The 20,259-nt window shown below is 47.7% G+C and overlaps 1 protein-coding gene across 11 annotated transcripts in view; it reads right to left on the reverse strand.

Moving 5' to 3' along the window:
• Nucleotides 1-501: 501 nt before the first annotated feature.
• Nucleotides 502-20,259, reverse strand: part of NIN (ninein) — a 144,346-nt gene continuing 124,588 nt past the window's right edge. For 4 of the 11 annotated variants that reach the window (XM_079979024.1, XM_079979025.1, XM_079979027.1 and 1 more), the window contains 3 exons: nucleotides 19,137-19,331; nucleotides 10,320-10,433; nucleotides 4,309-5,259 (listed from right to left, as the gene is read on the reverse strand). In XM_079979024.1, the coding sequence (XP_079835150.1) occupies nucleotides 5,050-5,259; nucleotides 10,320-10,433; nucleotides 19,137-19,331 (519 nt within the window). In that variant the 3' untranslated portion in view covers nucleotides 4,309-5,049. Of the gene's footprint in view, nucleotides 2,106-2,535; nucleotides 5,260-10,319; nucleotides 10,434-15,372; nucleotides 15,547-19,136; nucleotides 19,332-20,259 lie in introns of those variants that run through there. The other 7 variants (XM_079979026.1, XM_079979023.1, XM_079979021.1 and 4 more) reach the window with 5 other exon arrangements.

Raw genomic sequence — 20,259 nt, forward strand, 5'->3', positions numbered from 1 at the left:
TTTATTTTCTCCTACCGATAGAGAACCTACAGGAGGACTCTATAGGGGCTCTTGGACACCCCATAAGGGTAAAGGAGCCGTTTTTTCTTATAACAAAGGGATTTGGAGGAATGCAACTCTGGGACATCCCCCTGCCCCACTGAGCAGGAGCTATACCATCATCTGCTGGAGCACTGGGGCAACTGGTGGCCTTGCTCTGACGGTGATAAAGAGGCTTTCAAGTTTGCTCAGAGGAAGTCTCAGACTGAGAAATAGCCCTGAGCCAGAGGCTGGGACCTCCTTCCTCTTTCTTTGATCACTTTCCCCTTTCGCACGAGCAGTTTTACAAACAGCAACACTTCTTTGCAAAATGCTTTCCGTTTTTCATTTTGAACTTTTTTTGTTCGTTTGTTAAAGCCTCAAGGTGTTTTACATGCTTTGCAAACTTTTATGGAACGAAACGCAGCCGTGATTGAAAACGGAAAGAATCTGCACTTTCAAAAAATGACAACACTTGCCTCATTTTATTTTATTGATTTCTATTTATTGCCTGCCCGAAGGGCTCAGGATGGGATGACAAGGCAACGAAAATGCATGAGAGTTACCATTAAAATTAGTCCCAGCGGACGTAGCAAGGCCAAATACACAGAGGTAAAACTGCCCAAGAGAGTCCATGTGAACGAAAACTAGGTTTGCAGTGCTTTCAAAAGAGACTCAGGCTAGGACTTTGCTGAGCCTCTATGGAGCATTTTTTCACCACGAGGCTGTTTCTCAGGCCCCTAGAGTTTCAATCACGTCATGGGAACCATAGATGGTGAATGGCTTGATTCCCCTAAAACTGGCATCCCCAAGGAGTGTGTGGGACTTGCCCCTCTGAACAGGTTAGGGGAATGCACCAGCTCAATTGCAGGAAGAGGAATAATAGAATTGTGGAGGGACCCCATGAATCGTCTGGTCCAACCCTCTGCAATCTCAGCTGGTGCCTGGTCTCTGTATTAAGGCAACTGGTGGGTTTCAGCATTCACATCCTCCAGGGTATAGAGTGTAGCAGGAACCCCACCCCCCACCCCAATCATTCTGTTTGTACAAACTTCACACACACTCACACTCACACACTCCATACGCCACACTTCTGTTACAAATTCATAGAAAATCAACCATACATCGGATTTGCACTGTTCCATTTTTATTTTACTCCATATGACAAGGACTATCAAAAGGGGGTGGCTTGGTTCTGGTCAGCCATAATCCCTTAAGCATCCCAGCACATCCACAGGAGCCCTGCCCAGTTGCTATGCCAACCCTGATGGTCCTAGACAGAAGACAATCAAGATCACAAAGAACTTGCATATGGGAGTGGATTCAGCATGGACTGAAACAAAGGACACTGATCAGATCTTCCCTCTGGGGGCAGGAAATTGCAAACTCCCCTTTGTCTCCTGGAAGTGACTCATGGGGAGGGGGAGAGAAGGGAACCAGCCAGGTGACAGGACACTCAGGTTAACACCACAACTCCTCCCTCAACCCCTCCTTTCTGTAATGTATGCATGATGTTTCTAGGGGTGGGCTTGACCTAGAGGAGGGGAATTTCAAAAGTTTTTATAAGGTCTTGCACACCATTTTCCTGTGTCTTTTCTCTCACCTGCAAGTGAGGGGAACACCCTGTTGCAACAGTTCAATAAAGGCCAAGCCTACAGGCTGCTGATTTGCTCCAATTTACTCTGGTTGGTGTCTTTACTTTTTGTCCAAGGGAGCCCTCGGATTTTTCCGGTAACAAGAGGGAATATGTGGAGCTGCCTTGTGTGGTAATAGACTAACAAGCCTTGGACATGGGCCAGAGGGCTCCCTGTTCTGGCTGGCTGGCGATGGGTCTCCTAGCAGCAACTCAGTAGAGGGTTTGGTGTTCACGTAAAGTCAGAAGAAAGGACTCACGCAAAGCTACATGGCTATAGGATCTGTGTGCTGTTCCCTGAGCATTCCCCTCTGGCGTTGACACGGCAGAGGTGAGGCCACAGCTAAATGCACGAGTTAAGGCATGTTCAAGTTTCATTGTCTCTAAGCTGCTGTCCACGGCAGGGTGGCCAACGACTCTTTGCAACCTGAGGGTGGGAAGGCTTCTCTTAGAGCTCCGTTTTCCCACGGAAAATTGCCATACCTTTGGCAGTAACGACGGGACGCAGGTGGCGCTGTGGGTTAAAGCCTCAGCGCCTAGGGCTTGCCGATCGAAAGGTCGGCGGTTCAAATCCCTGCGGCGGGGTGCGCTCCCGCTGCTCGGTCCCAGCGCCTGCCAACCTAGCAGTTCGAAAGCACCTCCGGGTGCAAGTAGATAAATAGGGACCGCTTACCAGCGGGAAGGTAAACGGCGTTTCCGTGTGCGGCTCTGGCTCTGGCCAGAGCAGCGATGTCACGCTGGCCACGTGACCCGGAAGTGTCTCTGGACAGCGCTGGCTCTCGGCCTCTTAAGTGAGATGGGCGCACAACCCCAGAGTCTGTCAAGACTGGCCCGTACGGGCAGGGGTACCTTTACCTTTACCTTTACCTGGCAGTAACGACAACCAGGCGCCAGCTGCAAAAAAGTATCGGGCAAACTTGGCGTTTTACGAAGTGGTCCGTTTTGTTCGTAAAATAAAATGTGTGAAATGAACCGGCTGAGTGAGATCACTTAGGTCATCTGAAAACTTTTGGATGCAACTGACCCCTAATTTGCACAGAAAATTTCCCAGAAAACCCACAGGACTCATGGTTCCTGATTGCATCATGGAACTGTTTAACCTGGCCTGCAATGGTCAGCTGTGACTCTCAGCAACTACCCAGAATGCAGGCATAATTTTTATTTGCCCTTATGATGCCATAGTGGGGCGGTTATACACAACCCCGCTTTCAATATTGTTTGTGCCTGCATAAGTTTTGGAGGTAGACATACTTATTTACCTCCAGTCCTGTAACTTTTCAGAGTGCCCCCCCAGACAGCAATAAATCACTGGCGAAACATTGCAAAATAATAACACAGGAGGGAGGGTGGGTGGTCCAATGTTAATCCACTACGAAAGCACTATTATTGCGTCAATGGCATGTTGCAGAAGACACCCATGGAAAATCAGGAACTGAAAGCAAGGCTGAGAATGTGCGCACCACACATTTAAAACACCCAGACCACATTAACTGAAGCACCTATCCTGAGACAGCATTCACAGCTGTTCATCTGAATATGTGCATGGAATTTGGGTTATTGAGAATTTTGGTATTCGCAGAATTGAAGAGTTGGGAGGGGACCCTTGAAAATCATTTAGTCCAATCCCCTGAAATGCAGGGATTGCAATTCACTTTGGGGCAGATGAATAAAAATGGCCAGATATGCCTTAAAAACCAGACAGGCTCAATAAAGCCTTTATTTGTGAAGCGGGAGCTACTACTGTTCATGAGTGGCCATTTGATATGATACTGCGATATACAGACTATGGCTCCCTGAGATTCCTGAGGTTGAGGCAGGAACCGGCTGCATGCACCAAGTGCCTTTGACCACCCAACGATGCCCCTTCCGATCTGAAAGTCAATTATTCCCCCCCCGTCCGAACAGTTTGCAGAATTCTGTGGGTGCCACCTGCAGAAAGGAGGGCCTTAGGACTTCTCCTTGGCTTCCATTTGTGGTGGGCAACCATCTCCCCTTGCCCACACAACCACCCCACAACCCCATGATGTGCTTCTCCTCTTTCTGCCACGCTGACGTTGGGGTTGGGGAGGTGGTCTGAGGCGAAGAGACCCACCTGCAGGCTCCCCTTAATCCCAAAAGGCAAGAGTGGGGAACCTTTTTCAACCCAAAGGTTGCAGGGCAATTTGGGCAGGGCTCTCAGAGGCAGAGCAGAGCACTGGATGCAGCCATTACACTTATGTAAAGTAGGTACTCCCAGTAGTGATGTGTGGAAGTGAGAGCTGGACCATAAAGAAGGCTGATCGCCGAAGAATTGATGCTTTTGAACTGTGGTGCTGGAGGAGACTCTTGAGAGTCCCATAGACTGCAAGAAGATCAAACCTCTCCATTCTGAAGGAAATCAGCCCTGAGTGCTCATTGGAAGGACAAATCCTGAAGCTGAGGCTCCTAGACTCTGGCCACCTCATGAGAAGATAAGACTCCCTGGAAAAGACCCTGATGTTGGGAAAGATGGAGGGCACAAGGAGAAGGAGACGACAGAGGGCGAGATGGTTGGACAGTATTCTCGAAGCTACCAGCATGAGTTTGACCAAACTGCGGGAGGCAGTGGAAGACAGGAGTGCCTGGCGTGCTCTGTCCAGGGGGTCACAAAGAGTCGGACACAACTAAACAACTAAACAACAACAACAACTGTAGGTACATTCCAGGCACATGAAAGCCAGATATATTCTCTCTCTCTCGCTCTGAGATGCACACAGGCACCTCACAGCCTTAAACTGAATCAGACCACCGGTGTGTGAAGCAGGGCTGGAGAGGGGCTGTGGCCAGAGGGGCATCTAGAGAGGCAAGGATGGGGTGCAATTGGTTCCCCGGCCTGTGGCTCTCCACCCTTTATTGAACGTTCTCCAGGCTTGGTTCACCTTTCTGAGCAACGTGGCCCTGTGGGCAGTGATGCTTGTGGGCTATGGGGCACCCTGAGGTCCACGTTTGGATCCTGGCCCTGAGATTCCCTGAAGAGATCCATCTCCAGACTTCCCCTCAATCCCCAAGAGCCTGAGGTTGAAATCTCCCTTGTCCTCAGCTGGTCCTCTCTGCTCTGGCAGCGTCCCATCTGTTTTCTCACCTCCGCTGCCCCATCAGATCAGGAAACGAGATGCTCTAAGAGCTCTGGGTTTTCCTGAACCCCCTGATGAGAAGATAAACCTCGATCTGGCCACCTTCTAGGGCTGGCAGAGCAACATTGCGCCACAACGCATGTGGGGATAATGTGCACCTAAGAACAGAATCAGGGTTTCTTTGGGGCAGAGAAGGAACAGCCCAAAGGGCAGCTGTTGTCACTAATGTTAAAAAGGCAGCATTGAAAAGGCAGCTTTAAGTAAAGTGCGTCCCCAGCTGTGCAGAGACAGGCGATTATGGCTTTGCTAAGACCCCAGCTGAGCCGCGGAGCCCAAGGTGGGCGAGGTCAGGTTCTTGACGATCCTGCCAAGGTTGGCAATCTTTTCTTCCAGCAAGTAGTTCTTCTTCTCCACGGTCTTCTGCCTCCGCTCGGTCATCTCCAGGGCCTTCAGGAGCTGGGCGTTCTCCACAAAGAGGTCCTTCACCATCTCGTCGGCTTTCGTGTTCTTGGCAAGCTGGAAAACACAGGCAGCAAATGTGGGCTTGCTCCCCAAGGGTGCAAAAACAAGATCTGTGTTCCATAATGCTCTACCCTGACCCCACAACCCCAGGTGTGTTATTCTAAAGCAGCAATGCAGCAGCAAGCAAAGGCTCTAGCAGCCAAGTCAGCTGCTTGTGGCTGGAAAGCCAGACAGGATGTATGTGACTGTTGCCATGGAAACAAAGGGGCAGTCCATTCTCCTTATTGAGCACAGGATGTGAGCTCAGTGTGTGTCATATGACTTGTACAGGATGTACATGGGTGGAGTTTGGAGGTTTCTCTCTGTTTGTTGGTGAGAGCAGACATGTTTTCTCTGTACTGAAGTGAAAGACAGGAATAAAAGCAATGTAGATTCATTTCTGTCTGAGTCTGATTCCCCTCCCTGGGGATATGCTGGAGAGCAGGGAGGAGGAGGAGAAGCAGTTGGTGTGTTTTTCTCACAGCCTGAGGAAAATCGCCGGAACGGACCTCGTGTGTATTTCCTGCCGGGAGTCGCCGGAGGGAGGTCAAAAGAATTCAGCCGGTGCCTGGAGAGATAGGCACATACCTCTGACCGGCCATGAATTCCAACAATGGTAGCAGTTGACGGTTGCTTCGATCCATGGGAGTCTGCATCAAGGAGACTGTATTCATCCCTCTCCATGGAAGCCTGAGATGGAGGCTGATTCTCTGCAGCTAGAAGCTGACCAGAAGAAGCTGAAAGCCAAGCCACGGAGCCCAGGTATGAGATTTTCGGGCTTAAGAGTGTGAATGCAGATGGATTAATTCTCTGCTTCATGGGAGCAACGTTTGGGAAAAACAGCTCCGAGAGAGAAGAGTCTGCATTCCAAACATTCCTGTGGTTTTTCCTGTCCAAGGAAAGGAATGTGGTTGCTTAGCAACGCAGGCCAGTTTCAAGATAAGGGCTGGAAGTCAGGCTATGCCCAGAGAGGCACAAACAGCTCGTGTTTTGACTAGGCCCTTACAAAGGAACTGTGAAAGGGACTTTCCAAGCAGCCAGTGTTAGAGCTGCCAGGTGCACAGAGTGTAAACAAGCCAGCTATTGGATTTTAGAGGCTTGTGTTTGAGAGTCAATGCAAGGACTCAAAATGGATGCCAAGAAAGGGGGAGGCCTGCCTTCTCCACCCCTTTTGACCAGTGACAATTATGCATCTTGGTCTATTAAGATGAAGGCCTTGCTGCAGAATCAGAGACTGTTTGGGGTGATTGAGAACCCCATCCCTGCAGCACCAACGCGTCCTTGGGAGTCACAGAATGTAAAGGCCAGAACCGCTATAATTCTGTGCGTGTCAGACTCTCAGCTTATTCATATACAAGATTTAGAGCACGCGAAAGATGTTTGGGACACGCTGAGAAGGACACATCAGAGAGATGCAGGTTCTTCAGCGTTGCTGTATTTTGAAAAGCTGACTAACCTGAGGCTTGCGCCTGATGGAGATGTTCAAGCGCACCTGACGGAAATGAAATTTCTGCGTCAGCAGATGGTGGAACGCAATTTCCGTCTGCAGGAGGAAGTGTTTTGCTTCATGGTGATCAACAGCCTGAATCGGACTTACAAAACGGTTGCCAGTCAGCTGGGGTCTCTCCCAGCGCAAGACTTGACTTCGGACAGGGTCTTTGCCGTGGTTCTGAACGAACATGACAGACTTGCCGCCCTGGAAGTCAAGGACAGGGGGAGGGAAGAACGGAGTTCTAACACCCCCACTGCTGTTGCTACTGGAGAAAATGCCGTAGCTTTGAACGTTGTCCGATGCCACAATTGTGAACAGACTGGGCATCTTCAGCGGAACTGCAGGAAGCCACGTCAGAACAAAGGAGCCAAGGGAAGCTCCACGAAGTCTGAGGCATCAGACAGAAGTCATGCCAAGTCACAGGCGAAGCCTGCAAAGGCTTTGATGTCCCTAAAAGCCACACCACAAGTGGGGAATTCCTTCGTTTTAGACACGGGAGCGACGGTTCACATGACCCATCGCAGGGATTTGTTTTCGTCGTTTAAGAAGCAAAGCTTCGTTGTACAACAAGCCAACGGTCAAGAGCTGGAAGCCACCGGAATTGGGACTGTGTATCTTAAAAGTCTGAACTTGACTATAAACAATGTTTATTTGGTTCCAGAGTTGAGGTACAATCTGCTCAGCGTTTCGCAGATTGCCAAGAAGGGACTAAAACTGTCCTATGATGATCAACACTGCGAGATCTACAAAGATGGAGAGTTGTATCTTTCTGCCAAAGAGAAAGATGGACTGTATTTGTTGACTTTTAATCAAAGTGATTACATGGAATGTAATTCTTGTGATTCTAACATGATTTCTTTTGCAGGTGTAGCCAAGAAGAACGCCAAGCAGGTCACCTCAAGGGTCGACAGGGCATTTCAGCGGGTGTATGCTGATGTGATTGGTCCTTTAGCACCATCTAGAGGCAATGCAAAGTATTACCTAATATGTGTTGATTCTTTTACAGGTTTTGTCTGGATTTATCTTTTGGAGAGACCGAAAGAAGCCTTAGAAAGGTTTAAAGAGTTTTGTGACAAGGTTAAAAATATGCATGATGCTGACATAGATTGTCTTTGCACAGATGAGAAGCCAATTTTTCTTTTACAGGATTTCCAGAGGTTCCTGAAGAAGAAAGGGATAAGACACAAAATTGCTAGTTCCGAAGAAGCTTGGAACAGATGTGTTTGTGTTAGGGTGAACAAAGAATTGCAAAAGGGAATGCATGCGCAATTGCTTAGTTCACATCTGCCACATGAGTACTGGGCTGAGTCGCTAATGTCATTTTGTTACACGTGGTTGAGAAAGGTTTCAAAAGAATTGGGAAGTTCTCCTTTTGAGAAACTGTTCCACAGAAAACCTTCGATTGCCCATTTCAAGGTTTTTGGGTCTCATGTGAGGACAGAAGCTCCAGGTGGAGTAAAGAATGCCAGAGGCATTTTTGTGGGTTATGAAAAGGGTCTCTACAGAGTAATTTTGTCTGAATCTGGTAAGGTGATTCTCACAAATTTTCTAGAGAGTGCTCCTGAACAGGAGCGAGTGATTGTTCACACATTTCCCACAGGAGATGATGATGATTCTGATGATGATGATGATGAGTTTGATCTTATTGAGTTCAGTAGTACTGATGATGACAGCGATAGCTCAGACAGCTCAGTTGTCACAGTCATTGAGAGGACATCTCACATAATGACTAGACCCTCAGAAGAGGAGGATGAACCACTGATTAAGCTTAGTACTGGTTCTTCAGAGAGTTCAGAGGCTGAACCAGAAAGCAAGGAAGAGCAGCACCTCTTACGTAGGTCTGAGAGAGCAACGAAGGGTGTACCACGCAAGAGGTATTCAAAAGAGTTTGCCAACCAAGCCATTGCATGTGTTGCTGTTGTAAACGACCAAGGTCAAATTGAAGCTGTGTCTGAGTCAGAGACAAAGGCACAACAGAGAGTTGCTAACCAAGGTAATGCAGAAGCACTCATTCCTTGGAAGTCACACAACCAGAGAGGTACATTGGTAAAACCAGTGGCGGGTAGTTCCAAGGGTGGAACTGAAACAACAGGGGAGTGTTATACATATAACAACTGTTTGTTTTCTTCTCTGGATGACGCTTTGCTCGCTGCACGCATTGATACTTTAGGGGGAGTATGTTATTCTAAAGCAGCAATGCAGCAGCAAGCAAAGGCTCTAGCAGCCAAGTCAGCTGCTTGTGGCTGGAAAGCCAGACAGGATGTATGTGACTGTTGCCATGGAAACAAAGGGGCAGTCCATTCTCCTTATTGAGCACAGGATGTGAGCTCAGTGTGTGTCATATGACTTGTACAGGATGTACATGGGTGGAGTTTGGAGGTTTCTCTCTGTTTGTTGGTGAGAGCAGACATTTTTCTCTGTACTGAAGTGAAAGACAGGAATAAAAGCAATGTAGATTCATTTCTGTCTGAGTCTGATTCCCCTCCCTGGGGATATGCTGGAGAGCAGGGAGGAGGAGGAGAAGCAGTTGGTGTGTTTTTCTCACAGCCTGAGGAAAATCGCCGGAACGGACCTCGTGTGTATTTCCTGCCGGGAGTCGCCGGAGGGAGGTCAAAAGAATTCAGCCGGTGCCTGGAGAGATAGGCACATACCTCTGACCGGCCATGAATTCCAACAAGGTGCTCATCCCAACTCAACCCGAAATATTCATGTTGTGTGCTTTTTAAATCATAGAATCATAGAATCATAGAGTTGGAAGAGACCACAAGGGCCATCGAGTCCAACCCCCTGCCAAGCAGGAAACACCATCAGAGCACTCCTGACATATGGTTGTCAAATGTTTGGTTGTAATTGGCTTAAAAGAAAAAAAGGGAAATTCCTCACATTTCTAGATCCAGGTTGGGGACAAATACTCTCTTGATGAGAGGCAAGCAAAGAAAAGTGTGCAAATATAATTTGTTAGACTTTATAATCTCCCCTCCTAAGTTTCTTTCCAAAGTTCCCCTTTCTTCCCTTAGCATTGAAAGAGACCACCTGTTTGGTAAGTTAAAAATGCTTTACTTACTAACTCTTCAAAGGTCAGATTCATATGCTTTTCCATACAGCAGCAAGACAACACAATCAGCAAAACTTAGTTTCAAAATTGATAAATGTTTCTAAATTATTTGTATAGAAACACAAAGACGATTTGGTAAAGCCACATGGTCTGGCCTTAGATCAATCAGCCCAGACAATTCACCCAGTTTTGCCAAAATTTTCTCCCAAAGTGAGGGGTGGTGGGTGACCTAGCAAAGCCTGGGAGGATGGCTTACTCTGTGGTCTTAACCCCTTCATGCATTAACTAGAACTAAGCATACTGGTTATTTGCAGCTGATATTTATCCCACATATTGGTGATTCCTTGAGCTGTTGAGGAACCATCGCTCGATGACTGAAACAGGAGCGGGAACCATTTGCGTTCCATTTGTTGCTGGACTCCAACTCCCATCAGCCCCAGAAGCCAGCATGACCAGTGGTCAGGGATGATGGGAATTAGAATCCTGCAACCACAGGTTAGCTGCTCCAGATCGAGGGCAAAGGCTCACCTGTTCTTTCAGCTGATTGACTTTGTCTTGGAGCAGCCTCTTCACCAGCCTCAGCTGCTGTTCAACATCCATCATGCGCTTTTCCATGGTTTTGAGCAGATGCTCTTGTCCACCCTAAAATGGAACATAAGGGCGCAATATGAAGACTCAGTCCTGCTAGGCTGCAGGGCAATTAACTGGTCTTTTTTCAAAATTAGTTTTTATTAAAGATTTTCTTGTGTTGCAAAACAAATAACAAGGAAAAGAGCAATTTAAAACACACACCCCAAATAAACATCACCCACCCAAGTTAAAACCCCATTCCATGGGTGTAGCCAGAATTTAGGGGGCGGACAGGCATGGGGGGGGGCAAAACTGAGCTCTTGCAATGCGACTGGTCATTTAGTTACAGTAAGTATTTTCATATGCCTGTTGTCTTTGTCCAGGGAGTTTTCTTGGCAGGGATACTGGAGTGGCTTGCCGGTTCCTGCTCCAGGTGAATTCGAATTCTGGTGCTGGAGGAGACTCTTGAGAGTCCCATGGACTGCAAGAAGATCAAACCTCTCCATTCTGAAGGAAATCAGCCCTGAGTTTTCACTGGAAGGACAGATCGTGAAGCTGAGGCTCCAAGACTTTGGCCACCTCATGAGAAGAGAAGACTCCCTGGAAAAGACCCTGATGCTGGGAAAGATGGAGGGCACAAGGAGAAGGGGACGACAGAGGACGAGATGGTTGGACAGTGTTCTCGAAGCTACAAACATGAGTCTGACCAAACTGCGGGAGGCAGTGGAAGACAGGAGTGCCTGGCGTGCTCTGGTCCAGGGGGTCACGAAGAGTCGGACACGACTAAACGACTAAACAACACCACCATGCATAATTCTGGCCACAGCGATCCATGCGACGGTCACCTCCAGGCTTGATTATTGTAATTCGCTCTACACAGGGCTGCCCTTGAAGCTGACCCAAAAACTCCAGCAGGTGCAGAATGCCACGGCGAGGCTCCTTACAGGGTCCTCGCCTCAGGATCACATTCACCCGGTGCTATACCAGCTGCACTGGCTCCCGGTGGAGGACAGGATCAGGTTTAAGGTGCTGGTTTTGACCTTTAAAGCCCTATGCGGCCTAGGACCCACGTAGCTACGGGACCGCCTCTCCTGGTATGCCCCGCGGAGGACATTAAGGTCCACAAATGACAACACTTTGGAGGTCCCAAGTCTCAACTAGGGCCAGGGCCTTTTCAGTACTGGCCCCGACTTGGTGGAACGCTCTGTCCCAAGAGACAAGGGCCCTGCGGGACTTGACATCTTTCCGCAGTGCCTGCAAGACAGAGCTGTTCTGCCTGGCCTTTTGTTTGGACTCAGTCTGACCCTTATGTTTCCCTCCCCTTATGGTCTTGATCTATCGGCTACTTTTAAAATAAGGCTGCATTTTAAATTGTATTTTAACCTGTATTTTAAATTGGTTCCCCGGCATTATGTTTTTACTGTGATTTTATTGCTGTTAGCAGCCCTGAGCCCGGCTCTGGCCATGGAGGGTGGGGTATAAATAAAAATTATTATGACAGTATTACAGTGGTGCCTCGCAAGACGAAAAGAATCCGTTCCGCGAGTCTCTTCGTCTTGCGGTTTTTTCGTCTTGCGCAGCAAGCCCATTAGCGGCTTAGCGGATTAGCGTTATTAGCGGCTTAGCGGATCAGCTGATAAGCGGCTTAGCGGATCACCTGATAAGTGGCTTAGCGGATCAGCTGTTAAGCGGCTTAGCGGATCAGCTGATAAGCGGCTTAGCGGATCAGCTGATAAGCGGCTTAGCGGATCAGCTGATAAGTGGCTTAGCGGATCAGCTGATAAGTGGCTTAGCGGATCAGCTGTTAAGCGGCTTAGCGGGTCAGCTGATAAGCGGCTTAGCGGATCAGCTGTTAAGCGGCTTAGCGGATCAGCTGTTAAGCGGCTTAGCGGATCAGCTGATAAGCGGCTTAGAAAAAGGGGAGAAAAAGGGGGAAAAACCCTCAGGAACTCGCAAGACATTTTCGTCTTGCGAAGCAAGCCCATAGGTAATTCGTTTTGCGAAGCACCTCCAAAACGGAAAACCCTTTCGTCTAGCGGGTTTTCCGTCTTGCGAGGCATTCGTCTTGCGGGGCACCACTGTATTATTATTAACCTCTATCATGCTGTTGTCGGTGTCCCATCACCCTTTATGGAAGGCTTCTAACCCGAGGCTGGATGGCCGCTTGTCAAGGGATTCTTTAACTGTGATTCCTGCACTGCTGAGGGTTGGACTCGATGACATTTGGGGGTCCGTCTTCCAATTCTATGATTTCAGCTGCTCTCTCCTGTACTTTCCCCAAAGCTATAATGTCCTTTTTGAGGTGATCAGAGCCGCATGCGGTATTCCAGATGTGGTTGGGACGCAGGTGGCGCTGTGGGTTAAAGCCTCAGCGCCTAGGGCTTGCCAATCGAAAGGTCGGCGGTTCGAATCCCTGCGGCGGGGTGCGCTCCCGCTGCTCGGTCCCAGCGCCTGCCAACCTAGCAGTTCGAAAGCACCTCCGGGTGCAAGTAGATAAATAGGGACTGCTTACCAGCGGGAAGGTAAACGGCGTTTCCGTGTGCGGCTCTGGCTCGCCAGAGCAGCGATGTCACGCTGGTCACGTGACCCGGAAGTGTCTCCGGACAGCGCTGGCCCCTGGCCTCTTAAGTGAGATGGGCGCACAACCCCAGAGTCTGTCAAGACTGGCCCGTACGGGCAGGGGTACCTTTACCTTTACCTATAATGTCCTTTTTGAGGTGATCAGAGCCACATGCGGTATTCCAGATGTGGTTGCACCATAAGAACAGAGGAAGCTGCCTTTATACAGAGCCAGCGCACTGCTCCATCTAACTCAGTACTCCCTACACTGACCGGCAGCGACTCTCCAGGGTTCCAGAAACTGGGAGTTTCCAGTTCCTGCCAGGAACTGATCCTGGTACCTACTGCACGCAAAGCAGATGTTCTTACCACTGAGCCACAGCGCTTCCAGCAAGACAGTGCTACAATAAAGGCAGTTGCTTCGGTTGAGAGACCTGCATTGTGTGGGGTGGACTAGATGACCCCCGGGTCCCCTTCCAACTCCCCACTTCTATGCTTCTACAATCCCAGGTGTGGGATTTGCCTTTCACAGCTGAAGCAGATGGGGCTGATGCTTCCATTGAGTTATCCCCCACCACGACCCCAAGATCCGTTTCCTCATAGGCCACAGATATCTGAATTTCGTCTGTCCATGTGAGCAGGGCCGGACTTAGGTTTGATGCGGCCCTCAGCTACTGAAGGTAATGGGGCCCTTTCTATGTCCAGCTGTCCTTTGTCAACAACAAATTGTCCCCGTTTTTGTGTTGAATATATGCCATATGGTCATTTATGGACTTAATAGGTATATATGTATATTTTCATAAAATTTTTATTGAATTTTCAAATTATAACAACAAATTTTCCATAAATCTTAATTAAATAATTTATATATCCATATTTCTCCCCTCCTCCCTCTTTGGCTTCCCCCGTATTTCCGTACTGATTCATTAAACAAATTCTGTACCCTGCTGATTTTGCCTCTTACACAGTTGTGAAAGTTTAGTCAAAATCTGCCAATAAGTCAAAATCTTTATACAGTGGTACCTCGGGATGCGAACGGGATCTGTTCCGGAGCCCCATTCGCATTCTGAATGGAATGTAAGACTCGATGGCACGTCTACGCGGGTTGCGTTTTGCCGCTTCTGCGCATGTCATTTTGAGCACCTGCGCATGCACGAGAGGTGAAACCTGGAAGTAACGCACTCCGTTACTTCCAGGTTGCTACAGAGCACAACCCAAAAGCGCTCAACCTGAAGCACATTCAACTCGAAGTATGACTGTACTGTCTTTTTATATAGTTTATAAATGGTTCCCACTCTTTTATGAAATCAGTGTTGTCTCTCTCATGTATCCTCTCTGGCAGTTTAGCCAGTTCTGCATAGTCCATAAGCCTAGCTTGCCATTCTTCCTTTGTTGGCCAGCAAAGGACATAATAGGTATCTAACGCCATTTGCACATAACAAAATATGTATTTTATCAAAGTAATTGTTGGCCAACAAAGGAGCTAACAGGTATCTAAAGCCATTTGCACAAAAATACAATTACCGGTAAGATAGTAAAATTCATGTTAAATTGCTGTTTTAGGGGTTGCTTTTAAAAGTCTGTAACAGATTAATCCGTTGTGCATTACTTTCTATGCGAAAGCGTACCTTGGTTTTGGAACGCTTTGGTTTTGGAACAGGCTTCCGGAACGGGGTAAGTTTGAGAACCAAGGTACCACTGTATATAGAAAGGAGCAAACCAGTGACGTTTTAGGGAGCAGCCTACACAACACAAAACACTGTTGCTCCATGTACGGTAAGTTTTATTTTATTTGTTTTTTATCTTATATTTTGGAAATGGAGGCCTGAGAAGAATTCCAAGGGCCTGGAGGGCGTAGCTGTCAACTTTTCCCTTTTTTAAAGGGAAATCCCCTTATTCCGAATAGGATTCCTCGCAAGAAAAGGGAAAAGTTGACAGCTACGCTGGAGGGCCAGATTGAGCCCCTGGAGGTCCCCACGCCTCCCCCCCCCCATGGTTTAGTAAGAGAAGACGACACACACATATTTAAAATGTGTATTTTATTTGTCCAATTAAAATAAAAAAGTGTAGCTCTTTCCCTGCTTAAAAAGTATTGATACATCTTGTACAAAACTTTGTATAAATAACCCAAATTTTCTCCTTCAAATCCAATATATAAAAAATTTGTACCTTTTCGTTCAAAAAATAGTTACAGCATAAAATTTGAGGGCAAAAAAATAACCTTTCTCTTTCCAAACTCCCCTGGATAAGCAATTTTTAAATAACATAAATAAATTAAAAAAAACACAAATGATTCATAAGAAATTTAAGAAAAAAAAATAGACAACAATGTGTGATTCTCTTTTTTCTCCCCACGCAGAAAAAGAAACAAAAATAGATTATGAGGAAAAATAAATAAGGGGGAAGAAAACATAATACTGGAGAGGTTTTAAATTAAAGTAACTTTAAAAAAAAAAAAAAACAAAGGAAAAAGAAAAAGAAAAAGCAATTTGATCCCTGGGTTTCTCCGCTTATGCCAGTATGTGTGAGTAAGGAATGAGGTGGATTTAGCAGCCAAGGGAAGTCAGAGGTGACCGATCCGTCTGTACGTATCTGCGTGAACCGATCTCTGCTCCGGAAGCAAGGCCTAGGGAGAGAAGGCAAGGAGGACACGCTTCACACACAGCCTTTTGCAAAACAGCACGTCACAGTTAGTAATGCAGACAAACAGCGCCGCTTAAGCCATCACAGCGAGACAGACACATCAGCGAGTGCTGGGGAATAAAGAGGAAAGGACAGCAAGCCCAACATTTACGGAAGAGCAAGCCCAGCTCCTGGGGAATAGCAAGCTTAACATGCAGCGGAATCGCAAAGAACATTCGGTTAAAGATTAGTCTCAGCTGTGGCGAAAGGGCAAGCAGGGAGACACCTGTGCCATTATTTCCATTTGGGGAACTCGCCACGCAAAGCCACTTCCGCACTTCAGAGGAGGTGGGGTTGCGGGTTTCACAGCCCAGCCCCACGGGATTGGGGGGATTCCCGGCTGCGTCACCAATCGGCTGACTCTGGGGGCGTGGCCTGCCCTATTTAAAGCATCTCCCTCTTTGCCGCTCATCAGCTGTTCCGGTTTCCCACCCTCCCGCCCTTTAAGGTTTCCGTTCTTTGACCTTTCTATGGACCTCGGTTGGTCGCCATTGAGGGGCCTGGTAGGAATTTCCCCACTTGGCAAACTGGCACCAGCCACTTGATTTTCGCCTACCTCATAGCAAATCGTCACAACTTTCTGGGTATTGGCAGTTAGGCATTGGTATAGTTCGGTAATTGGAAGAGGGGAGGTAATGCCATCACCTGCCCCACATATTGAAGGGTAGTCCAGTAAAGGATTCCGGGGGTGTGTGGCTCTGTCTGAAGCCTAGGGAGGTGGGGGCCTAAGCCACGCCCCCTATCGGTAACCCCGGGGGAGTTCCTAGTTGATGTGCATCAGCAGGACTCCCCTTACTGGTGGTTAACCCTTCCCGGACTTCAAGCGGACGGGCTGGAGTCGGATATAGTTGGTTAGGACCAGTGCCTAAGCCAATACCGCTCATCACCTGTAACCAATAAAAGTTGTGGCCTTTTTTAGCCTATTAACCTTAATAATTGTGTCACGTGTCATTATTTCCACCGGGGGGGGGGGGAAGAACTCGCCACGCAACACCTGCCAGCTACGCGATGCTTCTGGAGAGCTTGCAGGTTCTTTTTTTTTTTTTTTACATCTTTTTATTCATTTTCTATAACCAAATCACAAAAAAAGAAAAACAAAAATAAACAACACACACCAAAGAAAACAGAAAACACCAACCAATACAAAACACATGAACAAACCAGAAGACAAACATTAATTAACAACAACTAACGGTTGACTTCCCTCCATCTCGGTTTTGGGTTATGTAAATATTAAATCCATTCTGCAGTTTTTCATTTTATATCGTCTACACATCGCAAGGGTCATATTAAACCTACTGTGATTTTTACATCTCTAGAATTTGTTTCCATATATGTTATGAATTTGGTCCAATCGTCAATAAGCTTTGTACCTTTTTGCTGTCTGATGTTCTGTGTCATTTTTGCCAAATCCATATATTCAAATAATTTAATTTGCCAATCTTTAACGGTTGGGATATTTGGGGTTTTCCAATTTTGTGCTAACAGAATCCTGGCAGCTACAGTTGCGTATTGAAACATTATATGATCTTCTTTCTTAATCTCGTCTCCGATCATTCCCAGAAGGAAGGCTTCGGGCTTTTTAACAAAGGTGTATTTAAGTATTTTTTTCAGTTCATTGTATATGGATTCCCAATTTTTTTTAACTTCTTCACATTTCCACCACATGTGGTAGAAACTTCCCTCTTTAGATTTACAGGTTCTTATGCCCAATTCACACATTAGACCAGTTTGGTCACTGAGCCTCTGCCTTGGGCTTGTGCGCTCTTGTTGTGGGCTCCAACTCTCCCCCCGACGTCCCTTCTCAAGCAAAGTCTCGCTTTTGCGCATCATAATCTGCCTGCCTCGTGTCCTACCTTGGCCCTGTCGGACTGACTCCTTGGATTCGAGACTGGACCTGGACTGCGTCACTCAGGTTACCCCTGGGCCCAGCACATGAAGGGACCACGAGGGTCATCTAGTCCAGGCATAGGCAAACTCCAGCCCTCCAGATGTTTGGGATTACAATTCCCATCATCCCTAGCTAACAGGACCAGTGGTCAGGGATGATGGGAGTTGTAGTCCAACCCCCTGCAGTGCAGGAATCCTTTGTCCAACACAAAGCTCAGACCCATGACCCTGAGATCAAGAGTCTCATGCTCTGCCGACTAGTCCTCTCTTCTTCCATGAATGTCCCACCCTATTTTTTATTAAAGATTTCTTGATTTACAAAAGTATGTGCAATGTCTCTTTTTCCAAGTTGCATTTTCTACAGATCAGTTTCATTGGTTGAGACATGAGCGTTACATTAGGAAGAAAAGGGGGGAAGAGGTGGAGGGGGTCATGGTGGCTTGGGGTGGGGGTGGAGTCGGGGGGCAATGTTTCTATTTTACTTAATGTATGTGTGGGGTTTTGTGTCAGTGTCGCTTGTGCGGGTTCTCTTTGCTTTCTGCTTGTGTTCCTTTGGTGGTGAGAGATTAGGGTTGGCTAATGTGTGTGGTTGTTCATTTGTGATTGGCTGTGGTGAACTTTGTTTTTGTGTGTGTGTGGGGTGAGTGTTTTGGATCAGGTTAGCCATATTGATTTGTCTGCTGTTGGTGGATTCTTGTTGTCGTCGTGTTGGGCTGTCGAAACAAACAAAAAAAATTCCTTCCAGTAGCACCATAGAGAGCAACTAAGTTTGTTATTGGTATGAGCTTTCGTGTGCATGCATACTTTTTCTATTTTTATTTTGTTTCGACTACGGCAGACCGACATGGCTACCTACCTGTAACCAGAACTATTGTTGGGCTGTGTGATAAAGGGGAGCCATAACAGGGTGAAGGCGTCTTCTTCTATTTGTCCCTATGTCAGTTTCAGTTTATTGATTAATTTTCTAGTTTCCCATACTATTTGGTACCATTAATCCATGCTTACTCCTGACAGGTCTCTCCAGTGTCTGGCTATGTTGTTTCTGGCTGCTGAAAGTAGGTGGGTTATGAGTTCTTTGTGATGTAAGTGGGCATTATTGTCTTGGAAGATGTTTAGTAGGGCCAATTCTAGGGTAACTTCTAAAACTTGCTTAGTTATTTTGCATATTTCTCCTATGGTGGTTGTCCTATGGTGGTTGTCCACCACATGTGGAGGCCTCTTTTAAAGCCATCCAAGTGGGTGGCCCCCATTGCCTCATGTGGGAGAGAGTTCCACAGTCCATGCACTGCGTGAAGAAGTACTTTGCCCTACTTTGCAGAAATACAAATCCTGCAGATTGCCCGGGACTCTGCGGTGCCTTTTGGGCAATGCAGAGCCGGCTACAGATATTGCAATTGAACAAACGAACAAAACACTGATCACAGTAATGCAGGAGAGTCATGCTTTGGTGCAACAAAGAGAAGGATAGTATCTACGGAGCATTTTAGGGAAGACTGGGGTGGGGTTTGCAACTGGCATAAACAGAGAAAAGGGTCACCGTGATGAGAAGAGGAGAAATGGAGAGGCGCCTACTGTAAGTGAAGACTCTCTATGCCCCAGGACCACGAAGGGGAAAGAGAAAGAGTGTGTGCATGGAGGACATACCTGGGGCATGTTCGTCTCCAAGGGACGGTTTTCGAGCTCCTCCTGCAGGCGCTGGCACCTCCTCTCCTCCTGCAGGAACTGGTGCTGGAGCTGCTGGTACTCTTCCCAGGGGACCACAGGGCAGCCTTGCTGCTGGAGGTCGCGAGGATGCTGCGACGGGCTAAGCATCACGCTGGAGCCCGAGTGTAGCAGCTGCTGCGCGAGAGGAAAGGGCCAGGAGGGAGGGGGTTAAAGGACGCCTCGCAAGGACACGACACGATACGATAATCTTTATTGTCATTGTCCCATACGGAACAACGAAATCGAAAATCTACATCAGACATTCAGAAACCAGCAAGCCTGCTATCCCAGCCTGGTTAGCCCCCAGAAACTCTGATACCCCATAAATAAATACAATATACTCCCATAGAGACTACCTTAAAAAGGTAAAGGGACCCCTGACCATTAGGTCCAGTCATGACCGACTCTGGGGTTCTGGCACTCATCTCGCTTTACTGGCCGAGGGAGCCGGCATACAGCTTCCGGGTCATGTGGCCAGCATGACTAAGCCACTTCTGGCGAAGCAGAGCAGCGCACGGAAACGCCGTTTACCTTCCTGCCGGAGCGGTACCTATTTATCTACTTGCACTTTGACGTGCTTTCAAACTGCTAGGTGGGCAGGAGCAGGGACTGAGCAACGGGAGATCACCCCGTCGCAGGGATTCGAACCGCCGACCTTCTGATCGGCAAGTCCTAGGCTCTGTGGTTTAACCCACAGCGCCACCCGCGTCCCTATAGAGACTACCTTAAACGTGTTTAAAGCCAAAATCGCATTTGAATAGAAACTGTTACTCAGGCGGCTAGTCCTAGTCTTTATAAGCCTGTACTTTCGTCCAGAAGGCAGAAGCTGAAAGAGATCATTTCCGGGGCGTGCACTATCCTGTACTATCTCTGCAGCTTTCTTATGGCACCTGGAAGCATAGATTTGATCCAAGGTAGGGAAAGTGCCTCAGAAGATCGCCCAGAACCCCAATATCCCTGCTCAATTGCCGAGATCATCTGCAGGAGCGTCACTGGCTGTTCTTCGCGCTGGGTGAGAGACTGGTTTGACAACAACGAGTAACCAAGCCTTTAGGGTCACAGG

The sequence above is a fragment of the Podarcis cretensis genome (genome assembly GCF_951804945.1).
Source record: "Podarcis cretensis genome assembly, chromosome: 1".
NCBI classification, from domain to species: Eukaryota; Metazoa; Chordata; class Lepidosauria; order Squamata; family Lacertidae; genus Podarcis; species Podarcis cretensis.